The sequence below is a fragment of the Zootoca vivipara genome, chromosome 5, assembly GCF_965207765.1.
Source record: "Zootoca vivipara chromosome 5, rZooViv2.hap1.1, whole genome shotgun sequence".
In the NCBI taxonomy this organism is placed as follows: domain Eukaryota; kingdom Metazoa; phylum Chordata; class Lepidosauria; order Squamata; family Lacertidae; genus Zootoca; species Zootoca vivipara.
In genome coordinates, this window is record NC_142588.1 from 5,395,035 (window position 1) to 5,412,843 (window position 17,809).

At 45.8% G+C, this 17,809-nt stretch overlaps 1 protein-coding gene across 2 annotated transcripts in view; it reads right to left on the reverse strand.

Moving 5' to 3' along the window:
* SEMA3E (semaphorin 3E) overlaps positions 1–17,809 on the reverse strand; it is a 165,507-nt gene that overhangs the window by 15,140 nt on the left and 132,558 nt on the right. For both annotated transcript variants that reach the window (XM_035138053.3, XM_035138052.3), the window contains exons 8-13: positions 16,913–17,027; positions 15,608–15,677; positions 14,292–14,436; positions 8,531–8,753; positions 2,194–2,285; positions 677–718 (exon numbers count right to left, since the gene is read on the reverse strand). In XM_035138053.3, coding sequence (XP_034993944.2) covers positions 677–718; positions 2,194–2,285; positions 8,531–8,753; positions 14,292–14,436; positions 15,608–15,677; positions 16,913–17,027 — 687 coding nt within the window. The remainder of the gene's footprint in view (positions 1–676; positions 719–2,193; positions 2,286–8,530; positions 8,754–14,291; positions 14,437–15,607; positions 15,678–16,912; positions 17,028–17,809) is intronic.

The following is a 17,809-nucleotide window of genomic DNA, read 5'->3' on the forward strand; positions in this document are numbered from 1 at the left end:
CTTTTAATGTTTAATAGATTATTTTATTTCATTTTTCTGTTGTAAACTGCCCAGAGTGGCTGGGGAAACCCAGCCAGATGGGCGGGGTATAAATAAATTATTATTATTATTATTATTATTATTATTATTATTATTATTATTATTATTATTATTATATCTGTTGGTTCCTCTGCATTCACACTTTGGAGATTATCAACTCCTGTAAAGACATGGGTTGCTCCTGAGCATGCCAGCCTAGCGCAAAGGCTGCTAGGGTGTTAAAATGAGACCAGAGCAGGGAATATTGAACTACGGTAATGCTGCAATGCAGACAATGAGGAGACGAGGACACACACAGTTCCTTGAATCTTAGTCTGGGATTCTGAGTCTTCTCTCTCCAGCTCTTTTCCAAACTGTTGCCTCAATCTAGTGACAGGTTTGCCTCCTCAACGAGAATGAGGCTACAGAGATCTGTGAAACATCTATAAAATAATAATCTTGCTTATCTAAGTTTTTTTTTGCTTCCAACGTCCTTTCACTTCCTTCAAAATTTCTTTTAGTCATTTCGCCAGAGCATGACTCTCAAGAATCACTCTAAATTTTGCTTCATGTGAAACTCAGTGGTAATTCTAATTTATACATGGCATACATGATCACAGTCCCGAGTCACGTAGTCTTATCACAGAGCAACACTCACCCTTTTGGAAGAAATCTCCATGGATATAACAGGAGCTGGCACCTGAAAGTAAAGAATTTTCTTTGATTTAGGAAACAGACCACCTCTGTAGATCACACACACACACACACACACACACACAGTGATGTTGATTGAGATAGATAGATAGATGATAGAATGTTTAACAAAACGTTTATTATTTATTTATTTATGAAGGCTTCTGCACAGTAGCTCTGATAAAAATGAAAGGATGCTGTTACCAAGGCAGCAGTTAGAGAGCTTTGAGGATGGAAAGCCTTCATTTGCTAAAGTTAAATGATGGTGGTACTGTTCTCCAGGCTGAGTCCATTTGGTGTCAAATGTGCCCAGTGTGTACATTCTGAAGTTATCCCTCTTTGCTTACATTTTAGGATCAATTGGCATCTCTACTGTAGTTATTGGTAAGTCTGACAGGCTGCGGTTCTCAGAACTGAGATTTTTAGCAATTGGTTGCTCCCTGTTTCTTGGACAAAATGGCAGATTTCTGGTTTCTGAAATGTGTGTGTAGGTCAGCAGTAGTCTCGCCTACATAGTGGACATCACAGCAAGGTATATATTGCTTTAGTGATTAACCAATTCTGATATATAACTATATTTTGATAGAGAATGAAAAGCACTCGAGTAATTTACAGGTGCTCTTCCAATGTTGCTGAATATTCTGTTCCACAAAGTATTTATAATAACCTGGACATCATCATCTCATTGTCTGGGAGACAGGGATTATGACGCATGGTGCAGAGAGGCATGGATTTCTGAAGAAAGAAAACCAGAAGAGGAGAGCAACAAAGCATTCAAAGGAGTGGGATTATTATCACCTGGTTTGAAACAAGAAGGCAAAGGAAGAAGAATTTGGATTTGATATCCCGCTTTATCACTACCCTAAGGAGTCTCAAAGCGGCTAACATTCTCCTTTCCCTTCCTCCCCCACAACAAGCACTCTGTGAGGTGAGTGAGGCTGAGAGACTTCAGAGAAGTGTGACTAGCCCAAGGTCACCCAGCAGCTGCATGTGGAGGAGTGGAGACGCGAACCTGGTTCCCCAGATTATGAGACTACCGCTCTTAACCACTACACCACACTGGCTCCTCCAGGAACATGGAGGCCGTGCCATTGATAGCTTTCTCAGACCACCAGTGTCAAAATTGTAATGATCTCAAGTAGGAATTGTGTTAGGCTATTTACATGGCAGTTTGGTGTTGGAGCTCAGGCCGAAACCATAATCAAAACCACATATTATAACAATACATTGCAGCTTGGTGTGTTGTTGTTATTCAGCAGTTGCAAAATTCAGCAATTTTCATAGTCACAGTCCATACACTCTACCAGGGAAAATATCTAATTTATAGGCTTTATTTATAGGTTTTATGGCTGAAATTCTGTGCTCATTCAGGGTGCTTAAAACTTATTTACCCCAATGAGCTTTAAGTAGCCTCATGCGTGTGCAGGACTGGAGTCTCTGCGGTTTGGTGGATATGAAGTCAGACCGAAAAGAATACCTTACTTTGAACACTTGCAGCTCTTCAAGAATCACTTCTTCCATCGATTCTGTGTCCTGGTTGTAAATTGTAATGACTTTCAGTACAATCCCATTATCTGCAGTCGTATCAGAGAGAAAGAGAAAGAGAAAGAGAGACACACACAGAGAGATTGAGAACTCAGGACTGGTAACCATATTTATTTGTGCACCAGTAAAGTACAAAATCCTTCCAAACAAATATGACCAAAAGAATAGAATGTGATTTTTCATCCGCTCTAAAATATGAAAATACAAATGGCCAGAGACACAAGAAAATGGCACAGTTCTCTTCCTCCCATCTGTGAAGTAGATTTGGCAGAGAGAGAGAGAGAGAGAGAGAGAGAGAGAGAGAGAGAGAGAGAGAGAGAGAGAGAGGCAGGCCCAATATGACCCTAAATGCTTCTGGCTGAGTGGAAATGGGACTACCTGTTCCTACCCCAGCTCTGAAAAACCATTTGAGCTAGCCCCATGACAGCTCTATAAGGTAGGTCACTCATGAATATCCTACAAAAGCAGACCCTCCAAGTGTCCCTATTTTCCAGAAGCCATTCCGGTTTCTGATTTGATCCCAGAATGTCCCGCTTTTCCTAAGGACATCCCTACTTTCATTGGAGAAATGTTGGGGGTATGGAGGTATCCAACCCTGAGCCATCTGAAGGGAAGATTTTTAATGTTTAATGTTTTATTATGTTTTATATATATTTTGGAAGCCACCCAGAGTGGCAACCCAGTCAAATAGTAAAGTAGTAGTAGTAGTTGTTGTTGTTATTATTATTATTATTGAATACGATGTGCCTATTTTCATCAGAAAAATGTTGGAGGGTATGCACAATGTGAGGTGGCAACTCTGCTACAGCCATGCAACTGAATTTATGGTGAAACTGTGATGTGAACTGGTGACCTTATTGACCAGGCATCCCCAAACTTCGGCCCTCCAGATGTTTTGGAATACAATTCCCATCATCCCTGACGACTGGTCCTGTTAGCTAGGGATCATGGGAGTTGTAGGCCAAAACATCTGGAGGGCCGCAGTTTGGGAATGCCTGTTCTTGACCAACCAGTATCAACCTGTCCCTGCCTCTCACCACCTGGCCTAGGGAGGGGCCTGGCGGGCCTCCTGGGGACTGTTCCCCCCAGCGCTGTTGCTGTCCAGGAGGACTCTGAACTGTGCAGAGTTCTTTTAAAAATGTTTTAAATTCTCTTTTATCATTTTAAACACATTATGTTGGGGGGTTGGTTATTTACTTGGGTTTGGGAATTTTTAAAATTTTGTTACTTCTGTGATTTTTGTTTCTTGGTTAGTATTGTCTTATTGTGTTTTTTGTGTGGTGGGTGCTGCCCAGGACTCTCTCCTGCTGTGAGTGCCCACAGGCCCTGTCCCTGCCTCCTTCCACCTGGTCTAGGGCGGGGCCTGGAGGGCCTCATAAGGACTGCCGCCGCTGCTCTGCTGCTGGTGCTGCCCAGGGGAACTTAAAACAGCACAGAGTTCTTTTTAAAATGCTTTTTAAAGAATTTTATGTTTTTATTTTCTTGGGGTGGTAGGTGGGAGGGTATTTTCTTTGGGGTGGTAGGTGGGAGGGATTTTTAGTTGGGTGTGGGAATCTGTTAAATTTTGGTGTATTGTAATTTTTATTGTTTTTGGTTTTATTGTTTTATTGTGTTTTTTGTGTTTTCCTTTTGTTCCGTTCTTGCTGTTTTTTACAGAGGTTTTATTTTGTTTTTAAGGAGAGGGGTCAGGGCTGCTCGGGAGGGGGTCCCAGCAAGCAAAATGGCTGGGGCAGATTCCACAGGGGGGGATGCACTGGGACAACCGATCTCAGTGGTCACGGGTAGGAGGAGGAGTTACGCTAAGACCAGACCATGTCATTACCGAGGAGGCAGACTTAGTCGTTGTCTGAGGACTATCCCTGCCTCCGGGTCTGGTCCTGACCGGACGGATATTGGAATCAGCAAGGGATACCCACATGACCTGAAGGTGCTGCTGTGCAATGCCAGGTCGATGATGAATAAGACCACTGCCATTCACGACCTGATTGTGGATGGAGGATTTGACCTGGCATGTGTGACAGAGACCTGGTTGGATGAAGCCGATGGGCCCGTTCTTGGTGCTGCTTGCCCACCAGGTTTCTCTTATGCACAGCAACCCAGGCCATCTGGGCGGGGAGGGGGGGTTGCAGTGATTTTTAGGAAGTCATTAGTTTGCACCAGGCGTCCTATTGGTAAGACTGAGTTTTCTGAGTGCATGTTCTGGAAGTTGGGCAATAGGGGCAGTACAGGATTCCTTTTGGTGTACCGACCTCCCCGCTGCACCAAGGATTCCCTGCCCGAGCTGCTTCAGGTCGTGTCGGATGTGCTCCTGGAGACACCTAGCTTGGTTGTCTTAGGGGATTTTAACATCCATGCTGACACGACCTTACAAGGAGCCGCTCGGGACTTTGTGGAAAGCATGGCCACCATGGGGCTGTCCCTGAATAAGTCTGGCCCAACTCATAGCCGCGGACATGCCTTGGACTTGGTGTTTACCTCTATGGATGGTGGTGATCTGACATTAAGTAAAAGCGAAACAAAAGAAGTGCCATGGTCAGATCACTTTCTGGTGCAACTGGACTTCTCCGCAACCCTTCCCCTCTGCAGGGAGGTGGGACCGATTCGGATGGTCCGCCCCCGCTACTTAATGGATCCAATTGGCTTCCAGAGAGTGGTAGGGGATGTTTTATCCCATGTCGATGGCCTTTCAGCTGATTCCTTGGTGGCCCGCTGGAATGCGGAGTTAACCAGCGCTATTGACTGTCTGGCTCCGAAGCGCCCTCTCAGATTGCATGGAGCCCAGACAGCCCCGTGGTTTTCCCCGGCGCTGAGGGTGATGAAACAGTCATTGAGACGGCTAGAGCACCGGTGGCGGAAAACTCATTTTGAATCAGACCGGACACGGGCTAGAGCTCAACTTCGAGCCTACCAAGTGGCAATGGCGACGGCGAAGAGGACCTTCTTCACCGTCTCCATCGCATCTGCAGAAAACAGCAGCAGGAGACTCTTCCAGGTGGCTCGCAATTTAGCGGAACCACCTGCTCCATCCGGGCCCAGTATGGGCCACATGATCTCCTGCAATGATTTTGCAAAGTTTTTTGCAGATAAAGTCGCTCAGATTCGGGAAGAGGTAGACTCCACCGTGGGAGCAGGGCCGGGGCGGGGGAGTGCTAGAGTCCTGTCTAGTCAAGTTTTGTGGGATCAATTTCAATCTGTTACCTCCGAGGATGTGGACAGGCTGCTTGGACGAGTGAAACCAACCACCTGTCTCCTTGATCCTTGCCCATCCTGGCTTATAAAAGCTAGCCGGGAAGGGCTGGGCGATGGGCTTCGCGGGTTGGTAAATGCTTCTCTCCATGAGGGAGCCTTCCCAGACCCGCTGAAAGAGGCGGTTATTAAACCGCTTCTTTAAAAAAACCATCTTTAGATCCGGCCAATATGGCCAACTATCGCCCAGTCTCAAATCTTCCATTCTTGGGCAAGGTGATTGAGCGAGTGGTTGCTCGCTCAGGCACGCCTGGAAGAAGCGGACCATTTGGATCCCTTCCAGTCAGGATTCAGGCCTCATCATGGGACTGAAACTGCCTTGGTCGCACTGGTCGATGATCTCCGGCGGGCTAGGGACAAAGGTAAGAGCTGTTTCCTTGTTCTGCTGGATCTCTCAGCGGCTTTTGACACCATCGACCATAACATCCTTCTGGACCGTCTAGAGGGCTTGGGAGCTGGGGGCACTGTCATGCAGTGGTTCCGCGCCTTCCTCCTGGGCCGTGTTCAGAAAGTGGTGGTGGGGGATGAGTGTTCAGACCCCTGGGCTCTCACTTGTCGGGTGCCTCAGGGTTCTGTCCTCTCCCCCATGCTTTTTAACATCTATATGCAGCCGCTGGGAGAGATCATCAGGAGGTTTGGGCTGGGTGTCCATCAGTATGCTGATGATACCCAGCTCTACCTCTCTTTTAAATCAGAACCAGTGAAGGCGGTGAAGGTCCTGTGTGAGTGCTTGGAGGCGGTTGGAGGATGGATGGCGGCTAACAGATTGAGATTGAATCCTGACAAGACAGAAGTACTGTTTGTGGGGGACAGGAGGCGGACGGGTGTGGAGGACTCCCTGGTCCTGAATGGGGTAACTGTGCCCCTGAAAGACCAGGTGCGCAGCCTGGGAGTCATTTTAGACTCACAGCTGTCCATGGAGGCACAGGTCAACTCGGTGTCCAAGGCAGCTGTTTATCAGCTCCATCTGGTACGCAGGCTGAGTCCCTACCTGCCCACGGACTGTCTCTCCAGAGTGGTGCATGCTCTAGTTATCTCCCGCTTGGACTACTGCAATGCGCTCTACGTGGGGCTACCTTTGAAGGTGACCCGGAAACTACAACTAATCCAGAATGCGGCAGCTAGACTGGTGACTGGGAGCGGCCGCCGAGACCACATAACACCGGTCCTGAAAGACCTACATTGGCTCCCAGTACGTTTCCGAGCACAATTCAAAGTGTTGGTGTTGACCTTTAAAGCCCTAAACGGCCTCGGTCCGGTATACCTGAAGGAGCGTCTCCACCCCCATCGTTCTGCCCGGACACTGAGGTCCAGCTCCGGGGGCCTTCTGGCGGTTCCCTCACTACGAGAAGCCAAGTTACAGGGAACCAGGCAGAGGGCCTTCTCGGTAGTGGCTCCCACCCTGTGGAATGCCCTCCCACTAGAGGTCAAAGAGAACAACAACTACCAGACCTTTAGAAGGCATCTCAAGGCAGCCCTGTTTAGGGAAGCTTTTAATGTTTGATGGATCTCTGTATTTTAATGTTTGATGGATTTCTGTGTTTTAGAATTTCTGTTTTGTTGGAAGCCGCCCAGAGTGGCTGGGGGAACCCGGCCAGATGGGCGGGGTATAAATAATAAATTATTATTATTATTATTATTATTATTATTATTATTATTATTGATAGTAACAAAATGACAACAGCATATAACAGGCTTGTATTATTATTAATAATAATATACCGACCTATACCCAGAGGTCTCAGGGTGGTTCACAGAATAAAATCAAAATATAAAACCACAAAATACATAATCAAAATTGTAGGCCCAGCTCTAGGATTATTTGACACAGACAATCATCCTAAAAGTCTTAGGAACAATGTCACCAGAGTTGGAGTTGTGGAAGATAGCAGACTTTACCACTTCTAAAAACTTTTAGTTAGAAAACACAGCAATAAATCTTCAAACTGAGAAAATGGCCCCATTTAGCAGTCTCCTGCGGAAGGAGAGGCCTGAGGAGGAAAGAATTCTACCCCAGCAAAGAGCGGACTGAGTTTTAAAATAATTGGACACTAAAGTGATCTGACAAGCGTTTAAACTATGTTACTCCCTCACAACTCACAGCATGCAAGTACTCAATAAATCGGAATCATGCCCAGAATTCATACTGCTCAACTTCCAACAATTTGTTCAAGTGCAGAGTGGAGAAGCCACATCTCAGCTAAATCTAGCCCTCTAGAACACAAAAACATCTGGCATGTGGGACCCCAGGAGCCAAGGCTGGAGGAGGGCAGTGAAATGAGTAGCCAATTGCCCAATGGCCATGATGACAGAAGTGTAGCCCTGCCCATCACAAGGAATTATATCTGAAGCATATTAGCTTCATTGCCAGGCAATGGACATGCATGCCCTGCCTAGTGCAGGGGTGGTGAACATGTGGACCTCCTAAGTTGTGTTACTTAATTGGCCACCATCCCAAGGCAGCATGGCCAATGGGCAGGTAACACAGGAGTTACAGTACAGTGGAACCTTGGTTTATGAACACCTCGGTTTACGAATTTTTGGTTTGCAAACGGCGCGGAACCATCTGGAATGGATTAATTCACTTTCCATTACTTTCAATGGGAAAGTTCGCTTCAGTTTATGAACGCTTCAGTTTATGAACAGACTTCCAGAACCAGTTGTGTTCATAAACCGAGGTACCACTGTACTACAAAATCTGGAGGGCCACAGGTTTGTGATTTTAAATCTTTCACCCAAGAGTACTAACCCCCAACCAGGATCTTAGGCATCCAGGGAATTCTCTCTCTCTCTCTTTTAATATACCATATCTTTTCCTTTAACCAAAACACAAAAAAACCCAAGAAATGAACATTGACTAGGGAGAAAGCACGTCGTGAGCATCAGCTGGGAGCCAGAAATTCAGGCCTGCAGGTAGCCAGGCCAAGGAAGACTGTTCAGAGTTCACCTAAGTGCATGGAAGCTGAGTTGGGGAAGAAAAGAAGGGAAAGTGGGCGCTTTTAACCCCTCCTCTTTCTTTTTCATTTACCTGTCCCAATAAATAAGACATCGTATTGCCCGTCTTCCGCTTCCACTCTGTCTACGACTATTTGTTTGAGGTTGTATTTCCCATCCGTCTTCACAAGGACTGGTCTCTTATGAACAGGCCTAACCGACTGATACATCAGTGGGTGACTCCTAGCAAAACGGATTGCTTCATCTGGATAGTCTTTGGTGCTCACGTACAGACCTCCATTCACTTTGCTGGCACACTAGGAAACACAAAGCAGATTACAGTTATGATACCGATAGCTGTCTGTGGAAGAAGACAGAGCTAGCAATGTGCGGATCCTGCTTTATTTTGTAAGATTAAAGCTGCCCCACTATACACATTTACTAAGATACAAACACCACTGGACAGATTGGGACTCACATGCATCCAGATCTTGGCAAAGATCAAATGATATCTTTTGCAATAAGCATTGTAGTTTGAGAAAACACATGGAATAGTTTAGATTTCTAGGTTTTTTTTTTGAAAAAAGTAGATAGAAAGTTGCAACTGTGAACTTGTGATCACTTTGGAAGTTGGCTAATGCCAAAGCTGGGGGAAAAAAACGTAGAAAACAAAGCAGGTGCAGAATTTGAAGATTGAGGGATTTGTTCCGACCTGTGGAGAGCAATGATGCGTTTCAACAACTTTCCCTTGAAATGTAGCTTCTCTAGCAGTCTGTCTCTCAAATGGCTTTCTAAACATCTCTTCTCCAAGAAGAGTGAAATAGTTGATTGGACAGATTCAAAACAATATTTGAAGCCCTTTAAAGCCCTAAACGGCCTCGGTCCAGTATACCTGAAGGAGCGTCTCCACCCCCATCGTTCTGCCCGGACACTGAGGTCCAGCTCCGAGGGCCTTCTGGCAGTTCCCTCACTACGAGAAGCCAAGTTACAGGGAACCAGGCAGAGGGCCTTCTCGGTAGTGGCACCTACCCTGTGGAATGCCCTCCCACTAGAGGTCAAAGAGAACAACAATTACCAGACCTTTAGAAGGCATCTCAAGGCAGCCCTGTTTAGGGAAGCTTTTAATGTGTGATGGATTTCTGTATTTTAATGTTTGATGGATTTCTGTATTTTAGAATTTCTGTTTTGTTGGAAGCCGCCCAGAGTGGCTGGGGGAACCCGGCCAGATGGGCGGGGTATAAATAATAAATTATTATTATTATTATTATTATTATTATTATTATTATTATTATGAGTTATGGTGCCTGAAAGTAAGAGCTGTTCGGCAGTGGAATTTGCTACCAAGGAGTGTGGTGGAGTCTCCTTCTTTGGAGGTCTTTAAGCAGAGGCTTGACAGGCATATGTCAGGAATGCTTTGATGGTGTTTCCTGCTTGGCAGGGGGTTGGACTGTATGGCCCTTGTGGTCTCTTCCAACTCTATGATTCTATGATTCTATGACTTGTGGGTGCAAGGCTCCCCTAAGTCCCTGGGCATCGTAGATGTTTGAATTTAATGAATGCTTGGAGAGTTAAACTGGAGGTCAGACTCTGAATAGCTGGACTCAGCTTTGTGTGTTCAGGAGATTGCCTGAGGGATGGTCCATTAACGGAGGCAGAGATGGGCCATTGGCAAACTAAAGACTCTGTGCCAGCTGGCAAATGGGTTGAGCCCCTCCCTGAGCTCTGAGATGGTTCACAGAGACAAAGCAGAGTGGAGAGAGTAGGGTTGCCATTGGAAATGATGTGGGCTGGAGGAAAATAGTTGCAGTCTGTAAAAATGCAGCAAGCTGGAGAGAGGCTGAGCCACATCCGGATTCTTTTTGAATCCAAGGCTGCTGTGGCCATGGCAGAAGTCAGACCTTCTTGGAGTGTGATGCTGGAAACCCCTCCATCCTAGGCACATCAAGAAAGTAGAAGATTATACATCAGCAATTTGATGTTTGCTTCTAGGGCAGAGCAAGCTGTCGTCCCCCAGACACTGTTGGACTCCCAGCTCCCAACCGCACCAGCCAGCATGATCGAGAGTCAGGGGCAATAGGAGTTGCTGTCACAAGTTTAAGTTCACTAACTGTACAACTTATCACCAAGCTCAAAACCATGGAGGGACCTGGTTTGAACAGAGACATAGGATTCTTATCTCATTCTACATGATAAAGTGATCTTCAGCCATCTCAACCCTTGCTTTTTCATGCAAAACCCTTTCCAGCCGTTTTCAGTCATCAACAGCTATCAGTCAGTCAATCACCCACTTCCACCACCCTTCTGAGTGATACCCCCTCCCCACCCCACCCCCTCCCCACCCCTTCTCCACATAAGCGCCTGGGGACTCCTATTTCAGTGTATCTGAAGAAGTGTGCATGCACATGAAAGCTCATACCAAAATAAAAACTTAGTTGGTCTTTAAGGTGCTACTGAAGGAATTTTTTTTATTTTACTTCGACCCAGACCAACACGGCTACCTACCTGTAACCTGTACTAAAATAGACACATTTTTATCCTGAAAAGGAAGCTTTAAATTAGTTGATAGAAGTAGCTCCTTATAGAGTCTTCTGTTCAAAAGTTGTGCACATTAATTAGAACCATTTAAGGTTTTTGCTAGAAATATTTCAGTAATCATTTTATTTCCTACATGGCTGTTGAAAACAGTGTGGTTTTAAGAGATGGTTCAAGCCCAGCCACAGTAGCAGGCTCTCCCTATTTAAATTGGATTTTCAATCAATAAAGTGAAATAAAATACTCTTTATGTTTACTGGAAACATTCAGTCTCAACTTGCGGCAGGGGCTGTAATTGACTCTAATAAACTCCTGCACTTGTCAAATGGGGCAGTGTTTATTTTCTTTTCCCTGGGTCTTGGCTATGGCCTGACGTATTTGCTCAGCCTCGGTTTTGAAGTGCATTTTCTAATCAGCCAGCAGCGGGATTTTCATCATAAAAGGCGTCGCATGCGGCTTTCAAGCAGGAGCTCGGGCGTCTGGTTTCCCACGTGCAGCTGCAAGCCAATGAAGCAGAAATGCCAAATCCTGTTGAAAAGTTCCAGCTTGAGCAAGATTTGAGAATGTATTATTTAGATGGATTTAAAACAAAGTATTGGAAAAAAATATATATATGTGTAAATCGCTTCAAGGCTAACTTAGGCCTTCAGCACATTTTAGGCGGGTATTTTATTATTCTTTCGGGTTGCTTTGTAGTGCTGCTTTTGAAAGCACCATGCTGGGCATTAAGCAATTAAGGCGGCTGTTTAGAGAGATGCCAACAGCAACAGGGGAGGCTCTGCGGAGCTCTAGCTGGGATTTGCCTTAGAATGAATCAATGTTTAAGATCCAGTGCAGTGGTGTGCGGTCAGTGGACTAAGGAGGGGCAGACTAGTCCCCTAAATGTGCCCAGTAAATTAGAGCATTAAAGTATCAAAGCCTGGTGCCTCCTTCGCAAAGCCCAGGAAGCTTCTGCCCGGCTTAGGGAGGCAGGCGCGATGCTCCGATGGGGTCCAAGAGCCCTCTCACCACCTCCCCAAAGCACTCCTGTCTTTGGGAAGGAGGCAACAAGGATCCAGCATTCCGTCCGAAGGCTGCACCCTCCTTCCCAAAGCCTGGGAAGCTTCTGCCCGCTTTAGGGAAGGAGGCACGATGCTCAGGCACATGATGTTGCTCCTCCACATTGCGCTCTCAACCTGGCACCTTCGGCCCTAACTGTTCCCCCACAAAAAAAATATCATTGCATGCCACTGACCCAGTGGCATGAATACCATTCCCCCCCTGTTCATTTGCACCAAGTCTCTGCTTACTCAAAGGAGAGGTGTTCTGACTGAGAAGGCAGTTGCGGCAGGGGACTTTTAATTGCCAGAGGAACGCGGCCAAAATAAGTAAGTTAAGGAGTGTGTAGTCATCCTTTCCCAAGTTAAAGTATTTTAGGTCCTGTCCCCACACCCAGGATTGCAGCCAAGAATTCCCTTAACTACACCCAGTATCATGATAGAAAGGGAGAGAGCCCCATGTAGATGTCCCCCACCCCAGCCAAGCCCTAGTCACCCACAACATCTGGGAGCTCTGACAGGCCCCTCCAAATCAAACACCATGCCAGGTTGGAACAGAGGCATGGCAGAGTGTGGAGGGACCTCTGCTCTAGCTACATGCAGAGAAGCAGGCTTCTGCTTATGGACCTTCCTTTCTGGGCCAGGCAAAGGGCATATCTCACCTAGGATTTCTGCCAGTGTGAGTCCCACTGATATGGAGCAGGTTTTGCCCCCCCCCCCAAGCAAGCTTCAAGTGCAATGAATGGCAGCCCTTTGTTCATATGGGAGAAAAGCAAAGAGTGATGACTCACCTTGCAGCGAGTCATCTGGAGAGACTGGGGAATTATGTTAGACTGTTGTTTATTGATTATAGCTTGGCTTTTAATACCATCCTTCCAGACATTCTTATCAAAAAGCTGATGGAACCAGACCTTTCTACTACCATCTGTGACTGGACTTTCTGAGGGATCGGACACAAACAGTGGGCCTGTTACATCTACCTCCCTGAAGCTCAGCACTGGCGCCCCACAGGGATGTGTGCTGAGTCCCTACCTGTACTCATTGCATACATATGACTGTATTTCATCTGATCCATCAACTGTAATTACAGTGGTACCTCTACTTACGAATAACTCTACTTACAAATGTTTCTACTTACGAATGGAGCTCTGTCCGCCATCTTGGATGCGGTTTAGATAGGATTTTTTCTACTTACGAATTTTTAGATAGGGCTGCTTCGACTTACGAATTTTTTCTCCCAATGCATTCCTATAGGATTCGACTTACATTTTTTTTCGACTTACAAATGTCCGTTCAGAACGCATTAAATCCGTAAGTAGAGGTACCACTGTATTAAGTTTGCAGATGATACTAACATAATGGGTCTAATTGCAGGCGGAAATGAAACAGCGCACAGGGGAGAGGTTCAAAAAGTATCTACATGGTGCTTAGAGAATAACTTGCACCTAAATATTAATAAGACAAAGGAGATGGTGTTGGACTTTTGGAGGAAGAGAGGGGAACTAGCCCTGTTGTATATCGGGGGGGGGGGGGTTGTGTGGAGAGAGTCTCTTGCTTTAAATTCCTGGGAGTTTACCTTAGTGAGACGTCACTTGGAACAACACTATAACTCAGGTGGTTAGGAAGGCCCAACAGAGACTCCATTTTCTCAGGGTCTTGCGAAAGAACAATGTTAAACAACAATTGATGACCTACTTCTTCTGGTCCACAATAGAAAGTTTCCTTTTATATTGTATCACTTGACAGCCACGGACAGAAAGTCTTTACAGAGGGTGGTGAACACAGCACATGATATCATGGGCTGTCCCCATAGCCTGCTAGATGACACCACAAGGGATCGTTGCCTTAGGAGAGCGAGAAAAATTCTCAGGGACAATTCACACCACGGCCAGCACCTCTTTAATCTTCTACCCTTGGGCAGGAGATATAGAAGTATAATCAGTTGTACCAACAGGCTAAAAAACAGTTTCTATCCATGGGCTGTTGGGCTGCTGAACGGGAAATAATATAGTGCAACTGACTTTCGGGGTTGGTGTGTTGTGTGACAAGCACACAGAGTGCAATGAGATTGAGTGTTTTTTTTGGGGGGGGGCCTCGGTTAATTTCATTGTGCACAGGTTGTACATTGACAATAAAGCTATTATTATTATTGAAGTCAGAGGCATGTTTATGGGCCCTAAACCAACAAACTGGCAACTCCAGTTCTTTTCTACAAAATTTGTTTTTTGTTTCAACGGTGCTCTATTTTATGACATTTGGGGGGGGAGGGGAGCCTCTCTCACTTACTGAACCAGGCCTTGGGTATGGCACTTTCCCTTCATACACAGACCAGTGATATTCAGGTCCCTCTTTATGAGCATATGGTCCATTGAAAGCTGCCCGGATGCTAGCCATGTGATAGACACATATAGCGTATCCTCGGAATATGTTGCTGCAAAACAAAAATCAAGAAAGACTCTGGTAACCTCATGTTCAGATTACTGCAATACACGTTACATAGGACTTTCCTTGAAGGCAGTGCAGAAGCTGCAGCTGGCACAGTGTGCCACTAGAGGGCTGTGGAGGGTGTACTGACTAATAACACACCAATTGTCCAAGAATGTCATTGGCTGCTGATATGCTTCTGGACCCATTTCAAGGAGTTGATGTTGACATATAAAGGTCTGAACAAATACTTGAAGTGGCGCCTCTTCCAGTATTTGTCAGCCTGGATGTTAAGATCTGCAAGGATCTCTCCAATGAGTGCTATCTCTTGGGACCTTCTCTGTGGTGGAATCCCTCCCCCTGAAGATGCACCCAACATTTCAGTGTTGAGTTTTCATTGCCAACTTGAGACGTATTTATTCACCCAGGCCATCGGGATGCTCTTGCACTTGGGCCTGGGTATTACTATTGATTTGGTCTGCTGCTATAATGGTATTAAGGGACCCAGGTGGCGCTGTGGTTAAACCACTGAGCCTAAGGCTTGCCGATCAGAAGGTCGGCAGTTCAAATCCCTGTGACGGGGTGAGCTCCCGTTGCTCGGTCCCAGCTCCTGTCAACCCAGCAGTTCGAAAGCACGTCAAAATGCAAGTAGATAAATAGGAACCGCTACAGCGGGAAGGTAAACGGCATTTCCATGTGCTGCTCTGGTTTGCCAGAAGCGGCTTTGTCATGCTGGCCACATGACCCGGAAGCTGTACGCCGGCTCCCTCGGCCAATAATGCGAGATGAGCGCCGCAACCCCAGAGTCGGTCATGACTGGACCTAATGGTCTGGGGTCCCTTTACCTTTACCTATAATGGTATTATGGGGGAAAACCCTGAGAAAACAGGTTCTTAAATTGTATCGTATGTTACAAATGCAATCACAATGGTTGCATTTTTGTGCTTGTTTTATTGAAATATTGTGGTCCACCCTGTGATCAGTTGATGAAGGGCAGTCGATAAATAAATGCTTTCTATTCTGTGTCCAAGTCTCAGTCCACTATGTCGATCGACACCTCAGAAAATATATCTAACCATTTGCTTGTAGGGCATATGGTGTTTTCACATTCACCATAAAGCAGGTTCCTCAAAATGTATCCGTCTTTCATCTAGGGTAGCTACATCACGACTGCTTACCTTGTAGTGTTGAAGAGTCCAAATATCACAGGGTTTTTGTTATCCCGAGTGTGGAGCAAAAAGACGTCCTCTGCAAAGTGGAGGTATGAAGCTGGTTAAGTATGAATAAACCATTTATGGAAGAAAGTAGTCTTAGTGACTGCTTATGCAACCTAGCAAATGAATAGGTTTACATTCTTACTTCTGTCTCATCACTACTGACACCCAGGGCCATTTTGGATGTCATGGCAAATCACAATCGAACACGACCAGAACAAGCTGCCGTGTGTCTTCCCTCTTCTCTTCTGATATGAATGTGAGGACAAGTTGAGAAGGTTTTGCTTCCGTTTGTGATCGTCCACAGTTGAGCGCTACACCAGACGGTTTGTTGTAACAAGCAACTTTATGATTGATAGTTTCAAACAGGGCAGTCTCGAGCAGGTTGGGTGCCCTGGCGCTGAGAGGCGGAGATTGCTCTGTGCCCCCGCCCTCATAGGGCGCAGCATGGTTTCCGCGCGGCTTTGCCGCACTGCGCCCAACCTACCGGCCCGGCGCCCTGGCACACCGCGCCACCGGGAGTCTACCTAGAGCCGGCCCTGGTTTCAAACAAACTATAGTTAAGATTAGTTGCAATTTCCTGGGTTCAAATCTCCACTCAGCCATGAAGCTCACTGGGTGACCTTGGGCCAGTCACCATCCCTCAGTAAGGCTGATGTACCTCACAGAGGGAAGAGGAGAGCTGATTTCCTCATGGCTGTGCCAGAGGAGGAAAGGGTTGGTGTGAAGCATAAAAGGCCAATGCAAATTTTAACTCATTCTTAACACAATAAACCATGTTGCATCACAATGCTCAAAGCAATTCATAGGAACTTAGCATAAGGTTAGTTCCAGTCACTTAAGCACAGCTGTGAAACTGCATGAGTTTACAATGGGTTATGCCTTCCACCTAGGGACATGGGTGGCACTGCAGTCTAAACCACAGAGCCTAGGGCTTGCCAATCAGAAGGTTGGCAGTTCGAATCCCCGCAATGGGGTGAGCTCCCGTTGCTCGGGCCCCTGCTCCTGACAACCTAGCAGTTCGAAAGCACGTCAAAAAGCAAATAGATAAATAGGTACCGCTCTGGCGAGAAGGTAAATGGCATTTCCGTGCGCTGCTCTGGTTTGCCAGAAATGGCGAAGTCATGCTGGCCACATGACCCGGAAGCTGTATGCCGGCTCCATCGGCCAGTAAAGTGAGAAGAGCACTGCAGCCTCAGAGTCATTCATGACTGGACCTAATGGTCAGGGGTCCCTTTACCTTTATGCCTTCAGAAGCACGAAGCTCACCTAGCTCATCAAAATGTGTGTCGATTCCATTCATTCCTGGCACAGAGCAGATCAACCTGGTTTTGAGGAAAGTGGTCCATTTATTCACCAGCATCCGTTGTCCACCCATGTCATTCTGGAGAGGACAGAGCAAGAAAGAGAAGACAAACATAGGGACAGGTTAGACATGTTGTGTTCTCTTGCTATTGGAGGGGAAATTTTGGATCACAACTTTGCTGCTATGAGTAGATTTGACACTTCCAGTGTATATGAAGACTTTATGGCTTTAACACCAAACCAGCATTTTTTCTTCCCTCACTTGCTTTGCATAGTATCCGACATGATGAAGAGTTTTGGAGAATCTGGAAACCTGCTCAGTATTTTGTGACTTTTTGGTTGGTCCTAATAAAGATCTTTCCCTATAGCGGACCCCCCCCTTTTTTTTCCTTATGTCCTACAGTGACCAGCTTTGCTTTTTATATAGCTTACATTATTACTCCAGGGTCTACATTTTATCTAAACTATCAAAGTACTCATTAAAAGCTGTAGTTTAGTAATATAATTTTTAAATGAAAATCATGCCAATAACAAGTTTTAACTGTCTAGATATTATTAATCCCTTTCCGATTACTCAATTCTGGCACATCCGTGACACAAATATGCTAGCCAATTACATTCTTTGTTTTATTAATCACCCTTAGCATTAGTTCAGGGAGATTAAGAAATAATGACCCTCACATTTGTTTATTTCAGAATTGAGTTACTTCATGAAACTCATTCTGAAGCAGATGGCCTGGGTGCTGTAATCCTAAAGCAAAAAATCTTGTATATAATGACTACATTTACCTATTGCCCTCCTTTCCTAAGGGTGCAAAGAAACATTTCCCTCTCTCCCCAGGGCTGAGCTATAAAATTACG